The following is a 20,130-nucleotide window of genomic DNA, read 5'->3' as shown; positions in this document are numbered from 1 at the left end:
TCATTTTGCACTGAATTGACAAAACCCTTCACTTTTTCTTTAAATACACTACCTTCATCATTAAAGCCCTTGGAAAATGTGAGATGTATTTACTGGTATTTACTGTAGTATTTACTGGTGTACCAACCAGAAATTACTTCTGAACCCCTCTGGGATTTGTGAGTTTCATTCTCTCAATTTTATTCCTTCAAAATTCTGTTTTTTTTGTTAATAAAATTGCAACAGTATCTTAATCTTACTTGTGTACCACTTTCTTTTCTGTTGACTTCTGCAAGATGTTTCAAAAATGTGTTCAAAATTACTTACTCCCTGGTTTGTTGCCTCTGAGAATTTTTCAGCATAATTGTCTTCACTTTTATGACAACATTATTGTTGCTGGACTCTGGAGATCTCCTGCAAACATCAACAGAAAGAAATGATTATTATGAAAGCAAAATTCCTAAACATTGCCACATCACTCCTGATAGCAAAATTCAGGCCATCATGACCTACCATTGGGCAAAATAGTGCGAGGTCACAACAAGGTAGATCATGAGGTCATAGTCCCATCTCATTATATAAGGAACTGTTCAATAGTCTTATCACAGTGGGGTAGAAGCTGTCCTTAAGTCTGGTGGTACGTGCCTTCAGGCTCATGCATCTTCTACCCGATGGAAGAGGAGAGAAGAGACACCTACGTTAGACTGTTGTTTGTTGACTACAGCTCTGCCTTCAATACAATAATCCCAAGTAAGCTTGTCACCAAACTCTGAGACCTAGGACTCAAAACCTCCCCCTGTAACTGGATCCTTGACTTTCTAACAAACAGACTGCAATCAGTAAGGACAGGCAGCAATACCTCCGGCACAATTATTCTCAACACTGGTGCCCCACAAGGCTGCGTCCTCAGCCCTCTACTCTACTCTATACACTCATGACTGTGTGGCCAGATTCTGCTCTAACTCCATCTACAAGTTTGCAGATGATACCACCGTTGCAGGCCGTATCTCAAACAGCGATGAGTCGGAGTACAGGAAGGAGATAGAGAGCTTAGTGGAATGGTGTCATGACAACAACCTTTCCCTCAATAGAGATAGTCATTTATGTCTGAACGTGGGTCTCACTTTATTACTTTTATTAAGTTCCTCCCTTGTTTTCTTCCCTTTCTTATTAAGGAAAATATCGCCTTCCTGGCTAGATTATTGTTAATTTAGGCTTTTTGCTCAAGTTTTCATTTGTGTTTTGTGAGCCTTGACAGAAGCATCTCAAAACAGTTACGTGATTTTGGAGGCAATCATGGCACCTATCATCACTTGCATTCACACATTGCTAAATGCCTTTGTATATTTCCATAGCGCACTATGTAAGAAGCTTAGGGTTCCAAGATATGTATTTTTGGAACAATTTTATGAGAGGGGGAGCAAGTGTAATTCATTCCAGTCCAGTTAGTAAACTTCAATCTATTCCCTCAACACTACATATTTTTTGCTGAAAATGTACAGCGTGAAGCTATTAGAAATTACTGAACATAACTCCCAATGTTTCAGAGTCTGCCATCTATTTTTATACATGAAAAGAAATAAAAGCTTAAACATCAGATGGCTTCGGGCTTTGATTTATTGTAAATGATGGATGCAATGGATGGTTAGTGAGATTAGTGAAAAGAGGAACAGTGGTTACTCAGAGAGGTCAGGGATCAGGTACTTAATGGGGTCATTAGGTGTGTAAGGTTTTTGTGAGGTGAATGTTTAGAAGCACAAGAGTTGTTGGTGAACCAAGTAGTAAGAGACATGGATGCTGGTGCAAGGTTACTCAGGTGATCAGAGGCTGCATGGTTGCTCTTATGGAAATTATATTGTGCTGTGACCAATGTAACACAATAATTTAAAGGCCCAATTTAGCTTGCAGACCCAATGGCCCCATATTCAGTTCCATGTCTGAACTGGTAGGTTGTGCTGGTTGGGATAGTAGCCAAAGCAACGTGGCTGGCCTTCTGGTCTGATTATGATATTTCAAGCAAAACCCTGCAGATTATTGTAATTCTGCAGCCCACAGTCATCCTATGGATATACAGGATCCGAATGCAGTCTTGTCTAATTGCACTTTTGAAAATGAAAAATAACATAAAGCCCATTTCCCATGGAAGGGGGAACTATGGGATCATAATTACTGTAGTCTCTAATTTGCAATTGGCTTTGTAGTTCTTACCACATGATAGGATATAAGGCTTTAGTATGGGAATTATCCAACTTTCAAACATAAAAACACGGAACTGACTAATAAGGACCAGCCAAAATCTAATTGTCCCTGATGAGAAAGACTCACATTTATCTTGTGCTTCAATTACATATCTTGCTAAATCATAAGGAATTTTAGATACACTGAGTTACTGTGATGTGAAGTCTGTGTTGTTTTGCAAACTAATGTAGTACAGGAAGTCCCCGGGTTATGAACGCCCGTACTTATGAACAGACCTCCGTAAAGCCTATTATTTTAAAAATCGAGTTACACACAATGGTCCGTACTAACAAAAGGGTGGACTACTTTGCGCGAACGCTCAACACCTACACGTTTTAAGCGGTTCGTTGGCCCGAGGGAGAACAACGCCACGCCGTAATCATGGCTTCAAAGCGTAAATCTGATGCAAGTGATGGTGATGCATCGAAGAAAAGGAAAACGATCACGATTGAAACGAAAGTGGAAGTAATAAAGCGTTCAGAGAGAGGTGAAACGCCAGCAAACATTGGAAAAGCGTTAGGCTACAGTCGGTCAATGATCGGGACAATTATAAAGGACAAGGGGAGAGTAATGGAGTATGAAAAAGGCTCTGTCCCGATGAAAGTGACAATTATCACTAAGCAACGCTTAGTTTATTTATGATGTTTTAGGTAAAATATATACCATATACTAAGACAAACATTTAACTAATTGACGCTAGATGTGAACTCTACATAACTATTCCGACCTACATACAAATTCGATTTACGAACAGACTCAAAAACGGAACTCGTTCGTAATCCGGGGACTTCCTGTACACAGCAAGAAAGCAAGAAATAAGCAGCAAGATATGAATAATTTGGTAATTTGTTTAAATTGGTCAATACAGCTAGAAACCTTTTTAAGTCACCCCACATGCTTGCTAACAGAGATTATTCCAGGGATTGACCCAGAAGCCTAGTGTTTGTTGATGTGTTCAGTTTGGCTGCCATGTTTCTCTCTTTTACAATGGTGACTACACCTGACTTCATTGGCTGTAAAGTATTCTAGAACATCCTGAGGCAATGAAAATACTATTAAGTTCATATTCTCTCAATGGTTTTTACACTTGTACATTTTTATAGAGGCATAGAGTTATACAGCAGGGAAACGGGCCCTTCGGCCCAGCTGGTCCTTGTTGACCAACATGCCCCATCCAAGCTAGTCCCATTTGCCAGCAGTTGGCCCATAACCTCCTAAACCTTTCCAATCCACGTACCTGTCCAACCGTCTTTTAAAAGTTGTTTTTGTACCTGCCTCAACCACTCTGGCAGCTGATTCCACGTAGATACCACACTTTTTGTGTAAAAAAAAAAGAATTGCCCCTCAAGTTCCTCTTAATCTTTCCCCTCTCACAATCTATGCCTTTAGTACTTGATTCCCCAACTCTGGGGAAAAAACTGAACACATTCACCCTATCTATGCTCCTCATGATTTTATACACCTCTATAAGATTACCTCTCAGTTTCCTACACTAAGGAAGAAAGTCCTAGCCTGTCGAACCTCTCCCTATAACTCAAGTCCTGGCAACATCCTTGTAAATCTTCTGTGCATTCTTTCCTAGTTTAACATCTTTCCTATAGCAGGGCGACCAAATCTGAACACAACACTCCAAGTGCAGCCTCACCCGCATCCTGTACAACCGCACCATGACCTCCCAACTTTTATAATGCCCTGACTAATGAAGGCCAACATGCCAAAAGCTTTCTTCACTACCCTGTCTACTTGTGACTCCACTTTCAGTGAACTATGTACTTGTTCTCCTAGATCCCTCTGTTCTACAACACTTGCCGTTCACTGTGAAAGTCCTACCTAGGTTTGACTTTCCAAAATGCAAAAACCTCATGCTTATTTGAATTAAACTCCATTTGCCATTCCTCGGCCCACTTACTCAGCTGATCAAAATCCCCCTGTAATTTTTGAGAACCTTCTTCACTGTCCATTATACCAGCTATTTTAGTGTCATCTGCAAACCTTCTAACCATGCCTTGTACATTCTCATCCAAATCATTGATACAGATGACAAACAACAATGGGCCCAGCACTGACCTTGTGAGACACACCACTAGTCACGGGCCTCTAGTCCGAGAAACAACCTTCCACATTCACCCTCTGCTTTCTACCATGAAGCACATTGTGTATCCAATTAGCTATCTCTCCCTGGATTCCACGCGATCTAACCTTCCAGAGCAGCCCGCCATGTGGAACCTTACCAAAGGCCTTACTGAAGTCCACATGGACCACGTCTACTGTCCTGCCCTCATCAATTTTCTTGTTCACATCATCAAAAAAAACAATCAAGTTTGTAAGATGTGATCTCTCATGTACAAAGCCACGCTGACTACTCCTAATCAACCCCTGACTTTCCAAATATGTGTATATCTCATCCCTCAGAATCCTCTCCAGTAACTTACCTACCACAGATGTTAGACATACTGGTCTATAGTTCCCAAGTTTTTCTTTGCAGCCCTTCTTAAATAATGGCACAACATTTGCTACCCTCCCCTCTACTGGCATCTCACCTGTGGCTCACAATAATGCAAATATCTCAGCCAGGGCTCCCGCAATTTCTTCCCTAGCTTCCTACAGTGTTCTTAGACATACCTGGTTAGGCCCTGGAGACTTGTCTACCTTCATATCTGTTAAGACATCCAGCACCTTCTCTACTGTAATGTGGATTACCCCCAAGCCCTCCCCATTTAATTTTCCTTGTTTGGAAGTCTTCATTGTCTTTCTCCACAGTAAAAACAGAGAAATATCAATTAAGTACCTTACCCATCTCCTGCGGCTCCACACAAAGGTGTCCCCTTTGGTCTTTGAGGGGCCCTATTCTCTCTCTCTCATTCCTCTTTTTCCCTGAATATACTGATAAAATCTCTTTGGATTTTCCTTAATCTTCTCTGCCAAAGTTATCTCATGCCCCCTTTTTGCCCTCCTGACTTCCTTTTTGACTACATGCCTGCATCCCATATACTGCTTCAGAGATTCACTTCATCCTAGCTGCCTGTACTTGACCCGTGCCTCCTCCTTTTTCCTGGCCAGGGCCTCAATATCCCTTGTCATCCAGGGCTCCCTACTCCTAACAGCCTAGCTGTTCACTCTAACAGGAACATGCCGACCTTGAGCTCTCCCTATTTCACCTTTAAAAGCCTCCCACTTGTCTGTTGCCCCTTTGCTTACAAGCAACCTACTCCTATCAACCTTTGCAAGCTTCTGTCTCATACCGTCAAAATTCGCCTTGCTCCAATTTAGAACTTGAACTTGTGGACCAGTTCTGACCCTTTCTCTAACTATTTTAAAACTAGTAGAACTATGGTCACTGGTCCCAAAGTGCTCCCCCATTGGTCACCTCAGTCACTTGCCCCTCCCTATTACCCAAGATTAGATTGAGCTTTGCCCTCTCCCTGGAAGGGCCCTCTATATATTGCCCACTATATGGGCAATACATTGCAAGCTTTATGTGCATGCCTTGTATTACGTATGATGATGTTGAATGTACAACACAAAAACAAGCCACTTGGCCCAACCAGTCCATGGCAGCACGTGTGCTTCATTCAAGCCTCCTCCTGTCTTTCCTCATCTATGTCTATCTGCATGACTCTCTATCATCACGCCTGTCCAGCCTCCTCTCAATTACATCTATGCAAGTCACTTCAACCACTTTCTTAGCAGTGAATTCCCATTCCTTCCACTTTTGAGTAAAAGGAGTTTCTTCTGATGTCCCTGTTGCATTTCTTGGTGATTGTCTTATTTCGGTGAATCCTAGTTATGCCGTCCCCTGCATCTATTTGATAAAATTTCTCTTCCATAATTTTAAAGACCTCGATTAAGTCACCCATCAACCTCTGCTCATCCTTTCCCAATGTGTATATGTTCTCACATCTGGTACTATCCCTTAATCTTCTCTGTACCCTCTTCAGTGCCATGATACCCTTTTAGGAAAGTGGTAACTAGAACTTCCCATTGTCCTCCAACTGTGATGTGACCATTAAAATTTAGCACAACTTCTCTACTTTTCAATTCTATTCCACAAGGAATAAACCCAGTTGTTCAATTCATGACTTTGCATGACTTTGGTAGCATGTGGCACTACTCCCAATCATTGTTATAGCTCTATTATTCTTTCTAACAAAATCTATTATGTGTGAACTGGGCTGACAACGTGTACGTGTGTGAACTGGCCTGATGGCTTGTATACGTGTGTCAACTGAGCTGACTGTATGTGTAAATGTGTAAATAGGGTTGCCTGCAAATGTGAATGTATGAACAGGGCTTCTCGCACATATGTACATGTGTGAAGAAGGCTGCTTGCACATGTATCTGTAAAATCGACTGACTGGACACGAAGCTTGATTTCTTGGTCTGCATCAGTCATCCATCTGCGATATTAGTTCAGCTTCTTGTTTTTGTACCTGGGAGTGGAGGAAATGCTCAGCCTGATCTGCTGGGAGTGTCCTCCTGCTCTGCACTTCACAACTCCCACATCCTTTTGTCCAGATTCCTTTTGTCTGTGTTCTCATTCTCTAACTGCTCCCATTCACTCATCAGATGAACTCGTTTACGGTTTATCCCTCGGTCGTCCTGATTTCACCCTATCAGAGACAGTCCCCACATCCCCCCACACGTACCCTGCTTGCAGCTTAACAAGCTTCTTTTGTCTCCTCTTCCGTTCTTATGAAGGGTCACTGACCTAAAACATTGACTCTGTTTCTATTCCCACAGATATGGCCTGACCTGCTGAGTATTTGCAGCATTTCCTGTTTTTGTTTTAGATTTCCAGTATCTGCAGATTTTTTTGATTTTTCACTTTTTTACAAGTTTTCATCGACTGCGCATGCATCTATATGAAATGCACAGGTATGAGAGTGAATTAGCTGACTGGATGCATATGTGCGTAATGCACTGACGACACATGTATGTGCCAACTGGGTGGATGTGCATGAACTTGGCCTATTTTGCATTGCATATGTGTGAGGAAGCTGAACTGTGAATGCATAATTGTGCTGTTATTAAGGACCAAAAGGAAGAGGTGAATGAATAGTCTAGAGCCTTTTCTAGAGTCTGAGAATTTTTATGAAGACTTTCTCAGATTACTTGGGTGGAAGATGGACCTCGTTCAGTAAAACTTTATGAGGTCTGGGAAGTAGTGACATGATTCTGTTGATTGCCTTTTCCCTCTTCCAAGATTTGTCGTATTTGCTCAAACCGGAGATTAGTCATTGGTATCCAGTTTGATAGATTCCTCTCCATTCTCTCTTGTTATCTGTGTGCGGGTGATGAGAATTATTTATATGGCTTCTGAGATGCTAGATAGATTAATAGTGTAGTAGGTCTTGTCATAACCCCACATCAGCCACTCAGTTGGCAGTCTGCTGTTTGCACATCAGCCATGATCTTCTCATTTCCTTTTCCCAACAGGCTTTTGCAGGTGTCAGCTGCAGCACTTGAACTTAACGTTTGGGAGTTCAAATCCCACAGCAGACACATAGCCAGGCTAATATTTCCAAGCAGTGCAGCTGTACGTCAGAGATGCTGTCTTGAAGACGAGATAGTAAACCAAGGTCTCCTCTATCCTCTCAGCTAGAAATAAAAGATCCCATTGGACTATTTCAGTCTTAGACAGGGGAGTTCTTCCCAGTGATTGTGGCCGCTAAAGCAACAGCACAACATGATTTGCTCATTTTATTTTTAATTCATATTCCATCCAGATGAAGGTTCTCAACCCAAAATGTCAATTGTCCATTTCCCTCCGCAGATGCTGCCTGACCTGCTGAGTTCTTCCAGCAGTTTGTTTTTTTTTGATCAAGTTGTTCCAGTGGCTGGAATTGCTGAGGAGGTGGTGGTGAGCCATATTCTTGAAACGCTACTGTCCACACATTGAAGGTACTCCTGCAGTGATTAAGAGGCCTATTACATTACAGGAGTTTGACCCAGTAAAGGTGAAAGAATGGGGATATACAGTATTTTTATAGAAGGAATCTGAATGGCTTGGAGGGAAAATTGATGGTATACCCATAATCTTGTTGCCTTTATCCTTCATGGTAAAATTAGGACTTGAGTGGTGTACTGAAGAAGTCTTCTCAAATTATACTGGTGCATCTTGTAGATGGTACACACTGCAGCCAGAGGTAAAGACAGTGAATTCTTATGGTGGTGGTTGAGGTGCAGGTCATGTAGGTTGCTTTGCTCTGAAAGATGCTAAGCTCTTTCAGTAGTGTTGGAGCTATGTTCATCCAGGTAACTGCAGAATGTGCCAGTGAAGTAGGCTTTGGGCAGTCAGCAAGGCAGTCATTGTGGAATATCCAGCTTCTAACTTGGTCTTGTAGTCACAAGATTGCTGTTGGTTCAGTCAACGATTTGTCCCGGGATATTAACAGTAGAAAATTTGGCAAAGGGAATTGCTGTTTGTCGAACTTTGATTGCAGGGCATTTGAGGTGCGCTCAGGTCAGATAAGGCAAATGTAAATTGAAATCTTTCTTTTACTGTTCCCTCATTAGCTACTCAGCTCTTGTTCTGCCAGATATGCAGTTGATTCAGTTAGCTACAATCTCCTTACTGCTGACATTTCTCTCATCCCTCTAAAGGCCTTTAAAGTCCAACCAAAATACCAGCAATTTTCACTTTTTCTCCCACTTTCTGATCTTGTTGCTGGTCTCTATTGTTTCACTTAAGTTAATAGCAGTTTAATAGTGGCTGAGAATCAGCTGAATACTGCTGGTCATCAGTGATGCTTTCAAAAACCATCTGCTGCGCACTCCACACAAATGACCTTTAATCATTCATAAGTTGCCAATTGTCAGCCTTAGTCAGGTGTGGCCTGCACACTGCCCAAAATTTGGGTGTAGTTCACTCACCTTCAGTATTTAAAAGATGTGGCATTGCATTCTGTGAGTATAATTCACTCACAGAATGACGCATGGATACTTAATTCATTGCGCCAAAGGCAAGAAAGTGGAAGGGCCAGAAAAATGTCATTTGTATTCTTTCTAAGTTTGTTTGAAGCAGAGGTGATGTCCTTCTTGCCTGTCACTAACTTATGATGATGATGATGCATTTTGTTTGAAAGGTTTTTCAAAGAAAGCCATGTAGGATATCCTGGTTTACATTGCAGAACATATTTGCATTGAGATTATTGGTTTTGAGATAACCCTACAAAGGTGCAATAACGTAGGTAGGAGGCTGTGTCTCATTTATGTTAGTGAATAAATTAGAGCCCGCTGGCAAATCTTGTTCAACTGCTTTGCACACCCTGGTGTGAGTCAGCCCCAGATAATTTGAGCACGCCCTCTGCATACAACATATGTTGTCTCCCAAACTACTCAACTGCAGGACACAAGGGTAATTATTTCCCTTGTTAAGCCGGATTCAGTGCTCTTGAAAGATCCTGCCCAATCCCTTCAAGTTCAGCAGGGCAGGACTAAGGGTATTTAATTGTTTTCACGTCAGAACTTAATGATGGTGAAAGGGAAGCTGGGCTGGGAGGAACATTATTGCAGATGCACTTGGGATGGGTAATCACAGGTAGGATAGTGAGTTTCAAATCGCACAGACCCACCTCTCTGACCCATATCCTTGAACGGGTAGCCTAACTGATTGGAGATAAAGCATGGATTTCTTCTTCTTAGGTGCACCCTCAGGGATTAGAATGATTTACTTCTGTTTCAGTTCTGTGTGTTTTAAGGTGGTTAATGAGGCCAGTGTGGGGCCAACTGGTGGGACAGGAGGTGTTTGACAGGGTAGGTGGTATATAGTTTATAAGCTGAGTGAATTCCTTCCCCTGTTGGCACTAGGCTTTATGTGCTCCTGATGCATGAAGTCAAGGTTCTCAATGCCATCTGGAATGTTCCTTTCCTAATGAGCATTTAAGGACCAGGGATCCCCTGGAGTTGGGGGCAATGTTACACATTTTCAAGGAGGATTTGAGAACATCCTTTAATTTTTCCCTCTGGTAGTCAGTCTATTGCCCTGACAGCTCATAATGCAGTGTTTGTTTGGCAGGGGGTGCAGGGGGAGGGATCTGGTGTCAGATCTGTGAATGACATGACTTGCCCAACAGTACTGTCTAAGTGTTATTAGAGCCACAATGCTGCAGATATTGGTTTGGGAGAGCTACTAAAATTGATTTGTGTATTCTTGGAGGTGAGGAGCGGAAATGCCATGAGATAAATCAAGAAAAGTGTTGGGGCAATGAACAGCTTGGCCCTGTTGGTTAAGATTACGAACTGCCTATGTTCAAGTGGCTAATGTAAATTAGAGATAAATTTCTCCAGGCAGCCAAAAGCATTTAAAATGCAATAAACCCCCAACCTCATGTTCCACTGCTTAACAACAATATCTTGCATTAAACATTGCAAAATGCTGTTAGTACTACTACTGGGAATTATGAAAATTTGCAATTTCACCTTATGTGACCTTAAGATGTCCTGAAATGTTTTCCATCCAATAAAGTACTACTTTGAAGCAATGCTATAAAGTTGGAAACATGCCAGCTGATTTGTACATAGCAATTTCTTCCCAACAGCAATGGGAAAATGGCCAGATAAGCTATCTTTGGTGATATGAGCTGAGGGATAAATATTGGCCCCCCCAACATGGAGAACTTGCAAACTGTTCTGCAAATAGTGCCATGGCATCATTTACCTTCACCAAAGAGAGTAAAGGAGGGTCTTGGTTTAATGTCCCAGCCTCAACAGGACTTCTAACTCAGAACAACCCTTCTAACTATGGGTCAAGTGCCCTACTTCTGAGCCATGGCTGTCAGTGGCCTGGTTAGGTCTGGATTTCCCTGATCATGCAGTGATTGAGCATGTTACCTGGTCTGTGTTGCACTGAGCTGTACATACCAATTACATTCCAGGCTCAATCCCTTTTCTAGAATGTGTTAGCTGACCTCAGCAGAGAAGAAGTGAGAGACCTATGAATGAATTGGCATACCAATAGACAGCATGTTCCCACATTGGGGATATCCAAGAATAGCCACGTAGAATTGAGACCAATAGTGTGAACTGGTGAGGAATGAGGTCTGAGCCTGGGCCATATTAGGACTGAACTAGATTTCATTGTTCTGGATTTCATTTGGGTTGGATAGTAACGATGTCTTGGGTCAATGTATTTCACAATCAACTCCAGGCAACACAGTCAGAATTTTATGCACATGAGTCTAGATTGACGCTCCAGTGCACTACTGAAGGAATCCCTCACTGTCAGAGATGCCACCGTTCAGGTGTGTTTGTAAACCATGGACCCATCTGCACCCTCAGGTTTTCTAAAAGGTCCTCTAGCATTACTTTGAAGAAGAGAAGGGGAATTACCCCTTGATGTAAAAACAGAACCTGTTAAAAAATAGGGAATGTAGGACCTGTGGAGAGAGAAACACAGTTGACATATAAGATAAGATATCTTTATTAGTCACACGTACATCGAAACACAGTGAAATACATCTTTTTGCGTAGTGTTCTGGGGGCAGCCCACAAGTGTCGTCACACTTCCGGCACCAACATAGCATGCCCACAACTTCCTAACCCGTACGTCTTTGGAATGTGGGAGGAAACCGGAGCACCCGGGGGAAACCCATGCAGACACAGGGAGAATGTACAAACTCCTTACAGACAGCGGCTAGATTTGAACCCGGGTCACTGGCGCTGTAAAGTATGCTTTCATCAGAATTGGCCAGTTCTGACACAAATTGGAAAGGTAGGTTATCCAAAAATGTTTAATTCAATGTTGTCCTAGGGGTGTAATTTGCCAAGTTGGAAGATGAGGTGACATTCCTTGAGCTTACATTAATTTTTGTTGGAAGACTTGGAAGAGGCCAATAACAAGGAGATCAGAATGGAATGGAGAATTAAAATGACAGCCATTAGAAGCTCTGGGCCACCTTTGTGGAGTGAAAGGGGGTGTTACCTAATCTGCTTTTGCTTTCTACCAAGCAGAGGAGTCATATTGTGAGCATTGAATGAAGTAGACAAAATTGGAAGAGGAGTAAGTGAATCACTGCTTCATCTGGAAGGAGTGTTTGGGTTCCTTGATTGTGGGAAAGGAATAGGTAAAAGGGCAAGTGTTGCATTACATGTAAAGCACGTGAATAGGAGATTGAAGGACGGTGAAAATGAGTGAACCAGGGAAATGCAAAGGAAATGGTTCCTTCAGAATGATGAAGAGGATAAGGTGTGTCTGGGGATCTCCTTATAGGAAGCAGGGTGGAAGGAACTGAAGGCAGGATAGTTGTGGGAGTCTGTGGGCTTGTGATGGACATTGGTTGCTAACAAAGATGAAATGGAGTTGTCAAGAAAGGCAGAAAAGAATTGGAGAAAGGTTGTGAGAAAGTGAGAGCAGAGTGGAGAGTAGCAACAAAGATTATGAAACTTTTGAGTTCTGCACAAGAACTGGAAGCAGCAGCAATACAGTCATCAATGTACTGGATGAAGAGTTGAGAGACAAGACCTAAGAAGGACTGTTTTACTTATCCCATAAAGAGACAGGCAGAGCTTGGATCCAGACAAAAGAGATTGTATTTGCTGGAACACAGCAGGTCATGCACATCTGTGGAGGCAAAAGGTGTAAGTTGACGTTTTGGGTTGAGACCCTGCATTAGGACTGACAGGGAACGGGAAAGATTGTCATTATATATCAGTGCAAAGAGGTTTGGGACAGAGGCTGGTAGGCGATAGGGGGAACCAGATGGAGAGGGGATGATGGGTTGATGGAACTAGGTGGGCGGGAGGGCATGGGACAGAGGCTGGTAAGTGATAGGTGGAGCCAGATGGGGAGGGGATGATGGACAGATGGAACCAGGGCGATGGGAGGGATGAACAAAGGGATGAACAAACTAGATGGACAGGTAACTGTGTGTGGGAGGAGAAGACTAGAGGTGTGGGTTACCTGAAATTGAAAAATTCAATATTCATATGAATTCATATGGTATGAATATTGAATTTTCCAACTTTACCTAGGAAGATGAGCATTGAGGTGAACTCAGTGGAATAAGAGTTCAACATCATGCTGGATTTCCAAATTCCTTGAGTTGGGGACATAAGGGGATGAAGCTGCCCTTTGCTGAGGATTGATTGTTCAGGATCAGAGAGAGGAAGATAATAAGGTACAGTGAAAACAGGGCAAGGGGTGTAACTGGGGAAGACATACAGTCAAAGGAAAGCAGAGGAGGATTATTGGAATTCAAGAGCTGCTGAAATTTGCAGTCTTTGATGCTTGAAAGAACGGAAAACAGCCTCTTGCTGCAGCGTAGAATACAGTGAAAGATGAAGTGGAACTACAGACCACCACACTTTTGAAATAAAGTGAATCAGTGCTGCTGGAGAGAAGTCAGAAACATGCACGGACCTCAAGGTGCAGTGACAGTAACAGCATCTCATCTGACTTGGTACATGACATCCCCTGTGCTTAACAATGAATTCAACAATTTAAGATAACCAATCTTTCCAGTTTGCACCAGAATTGGCCGGTTCTGATGAAAGTTCAACAATTTGAAACTTTAGCTCTGTTTCTCTGTTCGCAGATGCTGCTTGGCCTGATGAATGTCTCCAGCAATTTATCTTCAAATTTCCAGCATCTGCAGTGCTTTGCTTCTCTGGTTTATACACTACGCTTGCAGCATTGCTTCTTTCTCTTTTTCCTTTCCTATCTGTCCTATGTATATTGTTCATCTTCTGCTATTTACATCTCCTCTTTGCGAATCAGCTGCAATTAACAAACTTCACAACCCTCTCTCAGTGGGCACTTGTGTCATTTAGTGTCTCTTGGTCTCCACCCTATCACAGTTTCCTCCCCTTCCTCTCACTTTTGCTGTCTAAGTTTTTTCATTTAGGATGATGAGAGGACATCAGCCTGAAACGTTAACTCTATTTCTCCCTCCATAGATGGTGTCTGACCTGGCTATCTCCAGCATTTTCTGTTTTTACTTCAGATTCCCCATATCTGCAGACTTCGCCTTTCAAATTACCCTGATGATCTGGCCAATGTTTATCCCTCAATTAATGTCACTAAAACAGGTTATCTGCTCATTTTAGGCTGTTGTTGTGGGAACTTGTGGGCACAAGTTGACTTTCATGCTCTGTACATTATAAGAGTGACCTCGCTTAAAGTACTTCTTTGCTACAAGGTGCTTTGTATTGTGAAGAGGCCATCATTCTGGATCCTCCATGAAATCTAAGTGTCCCACTCAGCTGTAGATGCAGCTTATTGAACTCTTGGGATTTAAACTGCTTCATTAGTCTGTATATAGTAATACAGTTTAAACTGGCTATATGCAGTAACACTGTTTAATTGGACTCTATGCAGTAATGTAATTTAATCGGACCACATGCATTAGTACTGTTTAATTTCTCTGTATGCAGTAATATATTTTACTTGGGCCATATGCAGTAAGATTATTTAATCAGACTACATGTGGTAATGCTGTTTAATCAGGCTATTTGAAGTAAAACTGTTTAATCGGGGGGGGGGGGCTTTATACAGTAATAAAGTTCAATAAGGCCATATGCAGTAACAATGCTTAATCAGGCTCTATGCAATAATGCTCTTTAATCAGGGGTCTCTGTTCAGTAACACTGTTTAATCGGACCATATGCAGTAACAGTTTAATCAGACTGTATGCAGTAACACTTTAGTCAGGCTGTATGCAGTAACACTGTGTAATCAGGGTCACTGGGCAGTAAAACTGTTTAATTGGGCCATTTGCAGTACTACTGTTATATCAGTGTTCTCCAGTCAGCAACACAGTTTAATCAGCTATCTTCAATAACGCTGTTGAACTGAGAGCTATATGCAGTAAAGCTCTTTAATCAGGCTGCATGCAGTAATGCTGTTTAATCAGGTCGCATGTGGTAACGCTGTTTAATCAGACTGTATGCAGTAACACTGTTTAATCAAGGGCTTCTGTTCAGAAACACTATTTAATTGAGACACAAGAATAAGGAATCTGGAGCAAAAAAATAAACTGTTAGAAAAGTTCAGCAGAGTAAGCAGCATCTGTGGAGGCAAAGGGATGGCTGGCATTTTGGATCAAGACCCTGCATCAGGACAACACTATTTAATCAGGCTGGTTGCATTTCCACTTTTTAATCAGGGGTCTGTGTGCTCAGTAACATTGTTCAATCGAACAGTTTGCAATAATACTTTAATCAGGGGTCTCTGTTCAGTAATGCTGTTTAATCAAACCATACGCAGTAACACTGTTTAATTAGGGGTCTCGGTTCCACAACACTATTTAATTGGACAGTATACAGTAACACTGTTTATTCAAGTTATACGCAGTAACTCTGTGTAATCAGGGGCCCTTATTGCAGTAAGACTGTTTAATCAGGTCGTAAGTTGTAACTCTGTATAATCAGAGGGCCTAATGCAGGAATGCTGTTGAATTAGGGTTCTCCGTCCAGTAACATTTCTTAATAGTGCCAGATGAGTTAACACCGTTTAATGGGGCCATACGCAGCAATAGTGTTCATTGGGGTTGTAGGTGGCAACAGCGTTTAATGAGGCCATGTGTGGCAGGTGTTTAAGAGGCCGTACACTGCAGCACTGCTTAATCAGGGGTCTCTCCTCTGTAACCGTGTTTAATTGGGCCATATGCAGTAACACTGTTTAATCAAGCATCTCCATACACTAACACTGTTTAATTGGGGATCACTGTTCAGTACCACTGTTTAATTAGGGGTCATATGCACTATCACTGTTCAGTTGAGGGGGAGTCATGGTGTATACAGTAATACTATTCAATCAGGGGTCTTTGTTGTGCAAAGTACAGTTTTATTTGGTTGTATATTGTTTAATTGTTTAATTGGGCTGTACGCAGTAACCATTCCTTTTCATCCACTTGCAGCATTTTTCAGAAAACTTGGATGACTTCTCCAATGAGCTGTTCAGTAGTTTCTTTGATGACCAACTGCTGGTTGAGAAGAACTCTTTACTGGACATGGAGCTTGATCCAGCCACACCAGCTATCCAGGCAGAGCACAGCTACTCTCTAAGTGGAGACTCCGCCCCTCAAAGTCCACTCATGCCAATCAAGATGGATGAATTTAGCAAAGGTAGGAAGGCTGTTCATGGGATGTGCGTGAGTGAAAAGGAGTTGAGCAGATTAGAGAGTGAAATACTTTGCTAATTATCTGTGTATGCAGATTGCCAAACTTACGATCTGCTGGATGGGCTGTGATTGACATCTGTTTGGGAATAAAAGTCATGGAATGAGAATTAATATCACATACACAGTACAGAAGGGAGGGGCAATATCATACACTGGACTGGAGAGAGAGCTAATATCGTACACACTGTACAGGAGTGAGAGTTGACATCAAACACAATGTATAGGAGAGAGAGTTAATATCATACTATACAGGAATGGTTTTACTACACATGTACACTATACAGGAGGGGGGTTAATATCACATGTAATACAGGAGATACAGTTAATATATACATAGTACAGGAAAGAGAATGAACACCACATATTGTATAAGAAAAGTAAATAATATTGCAGTATATAATGTGTGAGATATTCACTGTCCTATACAATGTGTATGATATTCACTCTGTACTTTGTGTGTATTCACCCTTTCTCCTGCATTATTTGTGTAGTATTCACTCCTGCTCCTGTAGCTCGTGTGAAGTTCACACTCTCTCCTGTAGACTGTGTTACGATATTATTCTCTGTCCTGTGCAGTGCATATGATATTCCCTTCTCTCTCATAGCACGTGTGGTACCCATTCTCTTGTCTTTCCTGCTGTAGTCGCTGTGATATTCATTCCCTTCCTTGCTGTATTATATCTGGCAGGGACCATTTGGAACCGAACCACTGTAAATTAGTTGTCCACTTTGAAGCAGATGGAGGTTATTTCTGCCATGTAAGATTAGATTTATGAGGATCTGTGGCCTATACATCAGAAGTGTATGTCAACAAGAGTCTTGTGAGGCTCCTTCTGCCTAGTTTCATTCATCTGGAGCACACCTTTAAGACTTGCCTTTAGCACAGTAATGTTTTGTTTCTGAAGTTGCCACCCCATGGGACTGTTCTCACAGCAGCCACTGCTGTATGTTGTTTTGATGTATATTATATTTTATGCAGTTTAGCAGCTGCTGTGAATGTTCCTCACACTGCCTTTGCTTGTGTTAAACTGACACGGATGTCACTTTAACAGAAGGGTTTGCCTGTTGAAAGTTGCAGCATTGTAGATTGTGCTGAGGAGAATCAGCCTTGGAAGCAACTGTAAACTTGACTTGTTTTGTGGTTTTTGCACCATCTGATTCACTGCTCTCACTGAGTGGAAACAGATGAAGTTTTCGGGCTAGCTTTCAGTGATTATTCATTCAGAGTCTGCTTTCTCCATTAACCCCTCATGGTTCTACTGGATCTTTGATCGTTATTTTTGTTTTCTCAACTTTAAGGCTATCGCCTGTCTCCCTGCTATTTTGAAGGGATATCCCCAATGTCATTATGTAACTCTATGCTTAAATGGGCTGGCATAGAATGATACACTGCTCCTTATTTATGCACAAGTGCTTGTAGTGCAATTGCAATGTACGGAATAGTGTTCAGGGATTTCACCCTTTCACCTTGCAATGCTTTCATTGTACTGTAACATGCAAGTGCAGAATATAAATACTAATGTTCAACCAGACCAAGTGAAACACACCTCATAGTGAATCTACCTGATACCTCAAATATTGCTTATGATCACACTGGTACCTCCATCGTATTGGTACAATGTGAGCCAGAGCCAGATTCACTCAGCACTTTGCAAACTGCTGCAAAACCTAAGCAGCAACAAAATTATTTGGTGACCACAACCCATTTACGTGAGCCATGTTAACTGATGTAAGAAGCCCAGGGAATCAACTTAACCCTTAGAGTAATGGCATTCCTTTTCTGCCCAGCTTCACTGCTCCATCTCATTCTCTTGCCTTTTGTATAACTCAGGCATGTCCACTGATTCTAATCCTATCATTCCCAGACAGTGGATAAACATTTTCAACTGCAATGTCTGCAGTTTTATTTTCCAATCCCACAGTAGATGAGTCCTGAATTCACCCACCCACACATGAGGGAGAGGAGATATAGGTTAAAATGAATTGAACCCCATGTCTGATCCTGATCTTCAAGGGATTTTCACAGATGAGCAATTCAGGCCAAGGTCACGCTGATCTTTTGCAAACTCTTTGCTGTATCAGACACCAAGTCATCCCCTCAGACCACAGAAACATGTTTATTAGAAAGTTATTTAAAACATTAACCCTCTGTGCATTTTCTGTTTAATTCTTTTCCCCTCCCAGTCTTACTTCAGCTTGAAATGTTGTCCTTCAGCTGCCCTCAGCCGTATTAAGAACTCGGACTGAGGCTATTTCAGAAGGTACCGTCGCATGACTCCCAGCTCCAACATTCTGCCCAAAATATTCACCATTGGTTGCCTGACACAGACATCTTCAGTGTCTCCCTGTCTTCAGCCAATCAGAAGGCTGATAGACTTTCTCCAACCAATTCGGAAGTGGGCAGATTTTCCTTCACCCGAATGGAGATGCTTGACTGTGAGCCAAGTAGCCCTATTTTAAACTAATAAATTACTTTACAAAAAAAACACAAATTTTTTCACTCTCGGTGGTGAAAGAAGAGTCCAAGAGATTAATTTCAGGAGTCTCCAGCACAACTCTGGAGGGTCAAATAAACAACCTGGTCTGTCCAAGGATTACCTGCTTTAAAAATGCATTGGCCACCTCTGGTGACAGGCTATGATATCAAGGGAGCAACCAGACAGGGCAAATGAAGCACATCCCCTTTCTTGCCAAGACTCAGCATCATCAAAGGGAAGTTCAGGCTGTGGGCCAAGAACATCATGCACAGAGCCTCAGATGGAAAGCTTGGAGTTTGATATATTTTTCCATGGAGTGTTTGCATTAGTCACATAAATTGGATCCAGGCACATGGGCCGTCTCGCTGCCCGGGAGCCAGTCTTGGTGATGGTACAGAGCCATTAACACAGTTATCCACTCCAGGAAACAGTTAACTAAAGTGCAGCTGTTATTTATTGTTAACCTTAACCTGCAGCACCAGGATGTGCAAGAGACCAGACCAGGAAGCAGCCCCTTAAAACCATCCATCCTCCTTAGCCCTCACCATCTAGAGTGACTTCCTGCAGAAAAATATTCCTGCTTTAAGAAACAGTCTGTATTTTATGTTTAAAGTTCTACTGCAGTGCACTATGGCTTTGCATACAATGAATTTGTATTCAAAATAATTACCTAAAATTGCATAGAACTTGCAGTACAAAAACAGGAGATTCAGTCTATTGTAGCCCTACTCTGTTTAACCCTCTCAGCATATCCTTGTATTCATGTTGCACTCATGTACTCATGCAGTTATGCTCTTTCCTTTAACTACTCTTGGCGATCATGAGTCCCACATTCCAGTGACTCTCTGGGTGATGAGGTTTCTCTTGAGTTCCTAGCAACATATGTTAAAGACCACTGGTTTGAATTGCATGGTTTCAAAAGTGCAGAAAGAGTAGTATCTTTTATTGAAATTAAAAGAAGCTATCTAGTAACTAAGCTTCAGCAGATGAATTACCTGAGGTAGTTCTATGTCTGTGTTCAGTACACTTCCAAGATACTGTTCCTCATATCATATCTCATATTTTCTTATATAGGAGGTGATTCAGCCCATCGAGTATATCCTGGCTTTCACAACAATCCCATTCTTCCTGTTTTTCCCTCTAATCTATTCCCTCACACATACCTAGATGAATATTATCCTAACACGTACCTACACGAACGGCAGTTAACAGAGTCAATCTACATGTTTTTGGCAGGTGAGAGAAAACTAGAGGGCCAGGGGAATTCTGAGTGGTCACAGGTGAATGAGCAAACTCCACACAGCATCAGAGATCAG

The 20,130-nt window shown here is 41.9% G+C and overlaps 1 protein-coding gene across 2 annotated transcripts in view; it reads left to right on the top strand.

Moving 5' to 3' along the window:
• Positions 1–20,130, top strand: part of creb3l1 (cAMP responsive element binding protein 3-like 1) — a 122,942-nt gene that overhangs the window by 49,490 nt on the left and 53,322 nt on the right. For both annotated transcript variants that reach the window (XM_052028823.1, XM_052028822.1), the window contains exon 2: positions 16,074–16,281. In XM_052028823.1, the coding sequence (XP_051884783.1) occupies positions 16,074–16,281 (208 nt within the window). The remainder of the gene's footprint in view (positions 1–16,073; positions 16,282–20,130) is intronic.

Source organism: Pristis pectinata, chromosome 14 (genome assembly GCF_009764475.1).
Source record: "Pristis pectinata isolate sPriPec2 chromosome 14, sPriPec2.1.pri, whole genome shotgun sequence".
Taxonomy (NCBI): domain Eukaryota; kingdom Metazoa; phylum Chordata; class Chondrichthyes; order Rhinopristiformes; family Pristidae; genus Pristis; species Pristis pectinata.
This window is presented reverse-complemented; position numbering and strand designations above follow the sequence as displayed.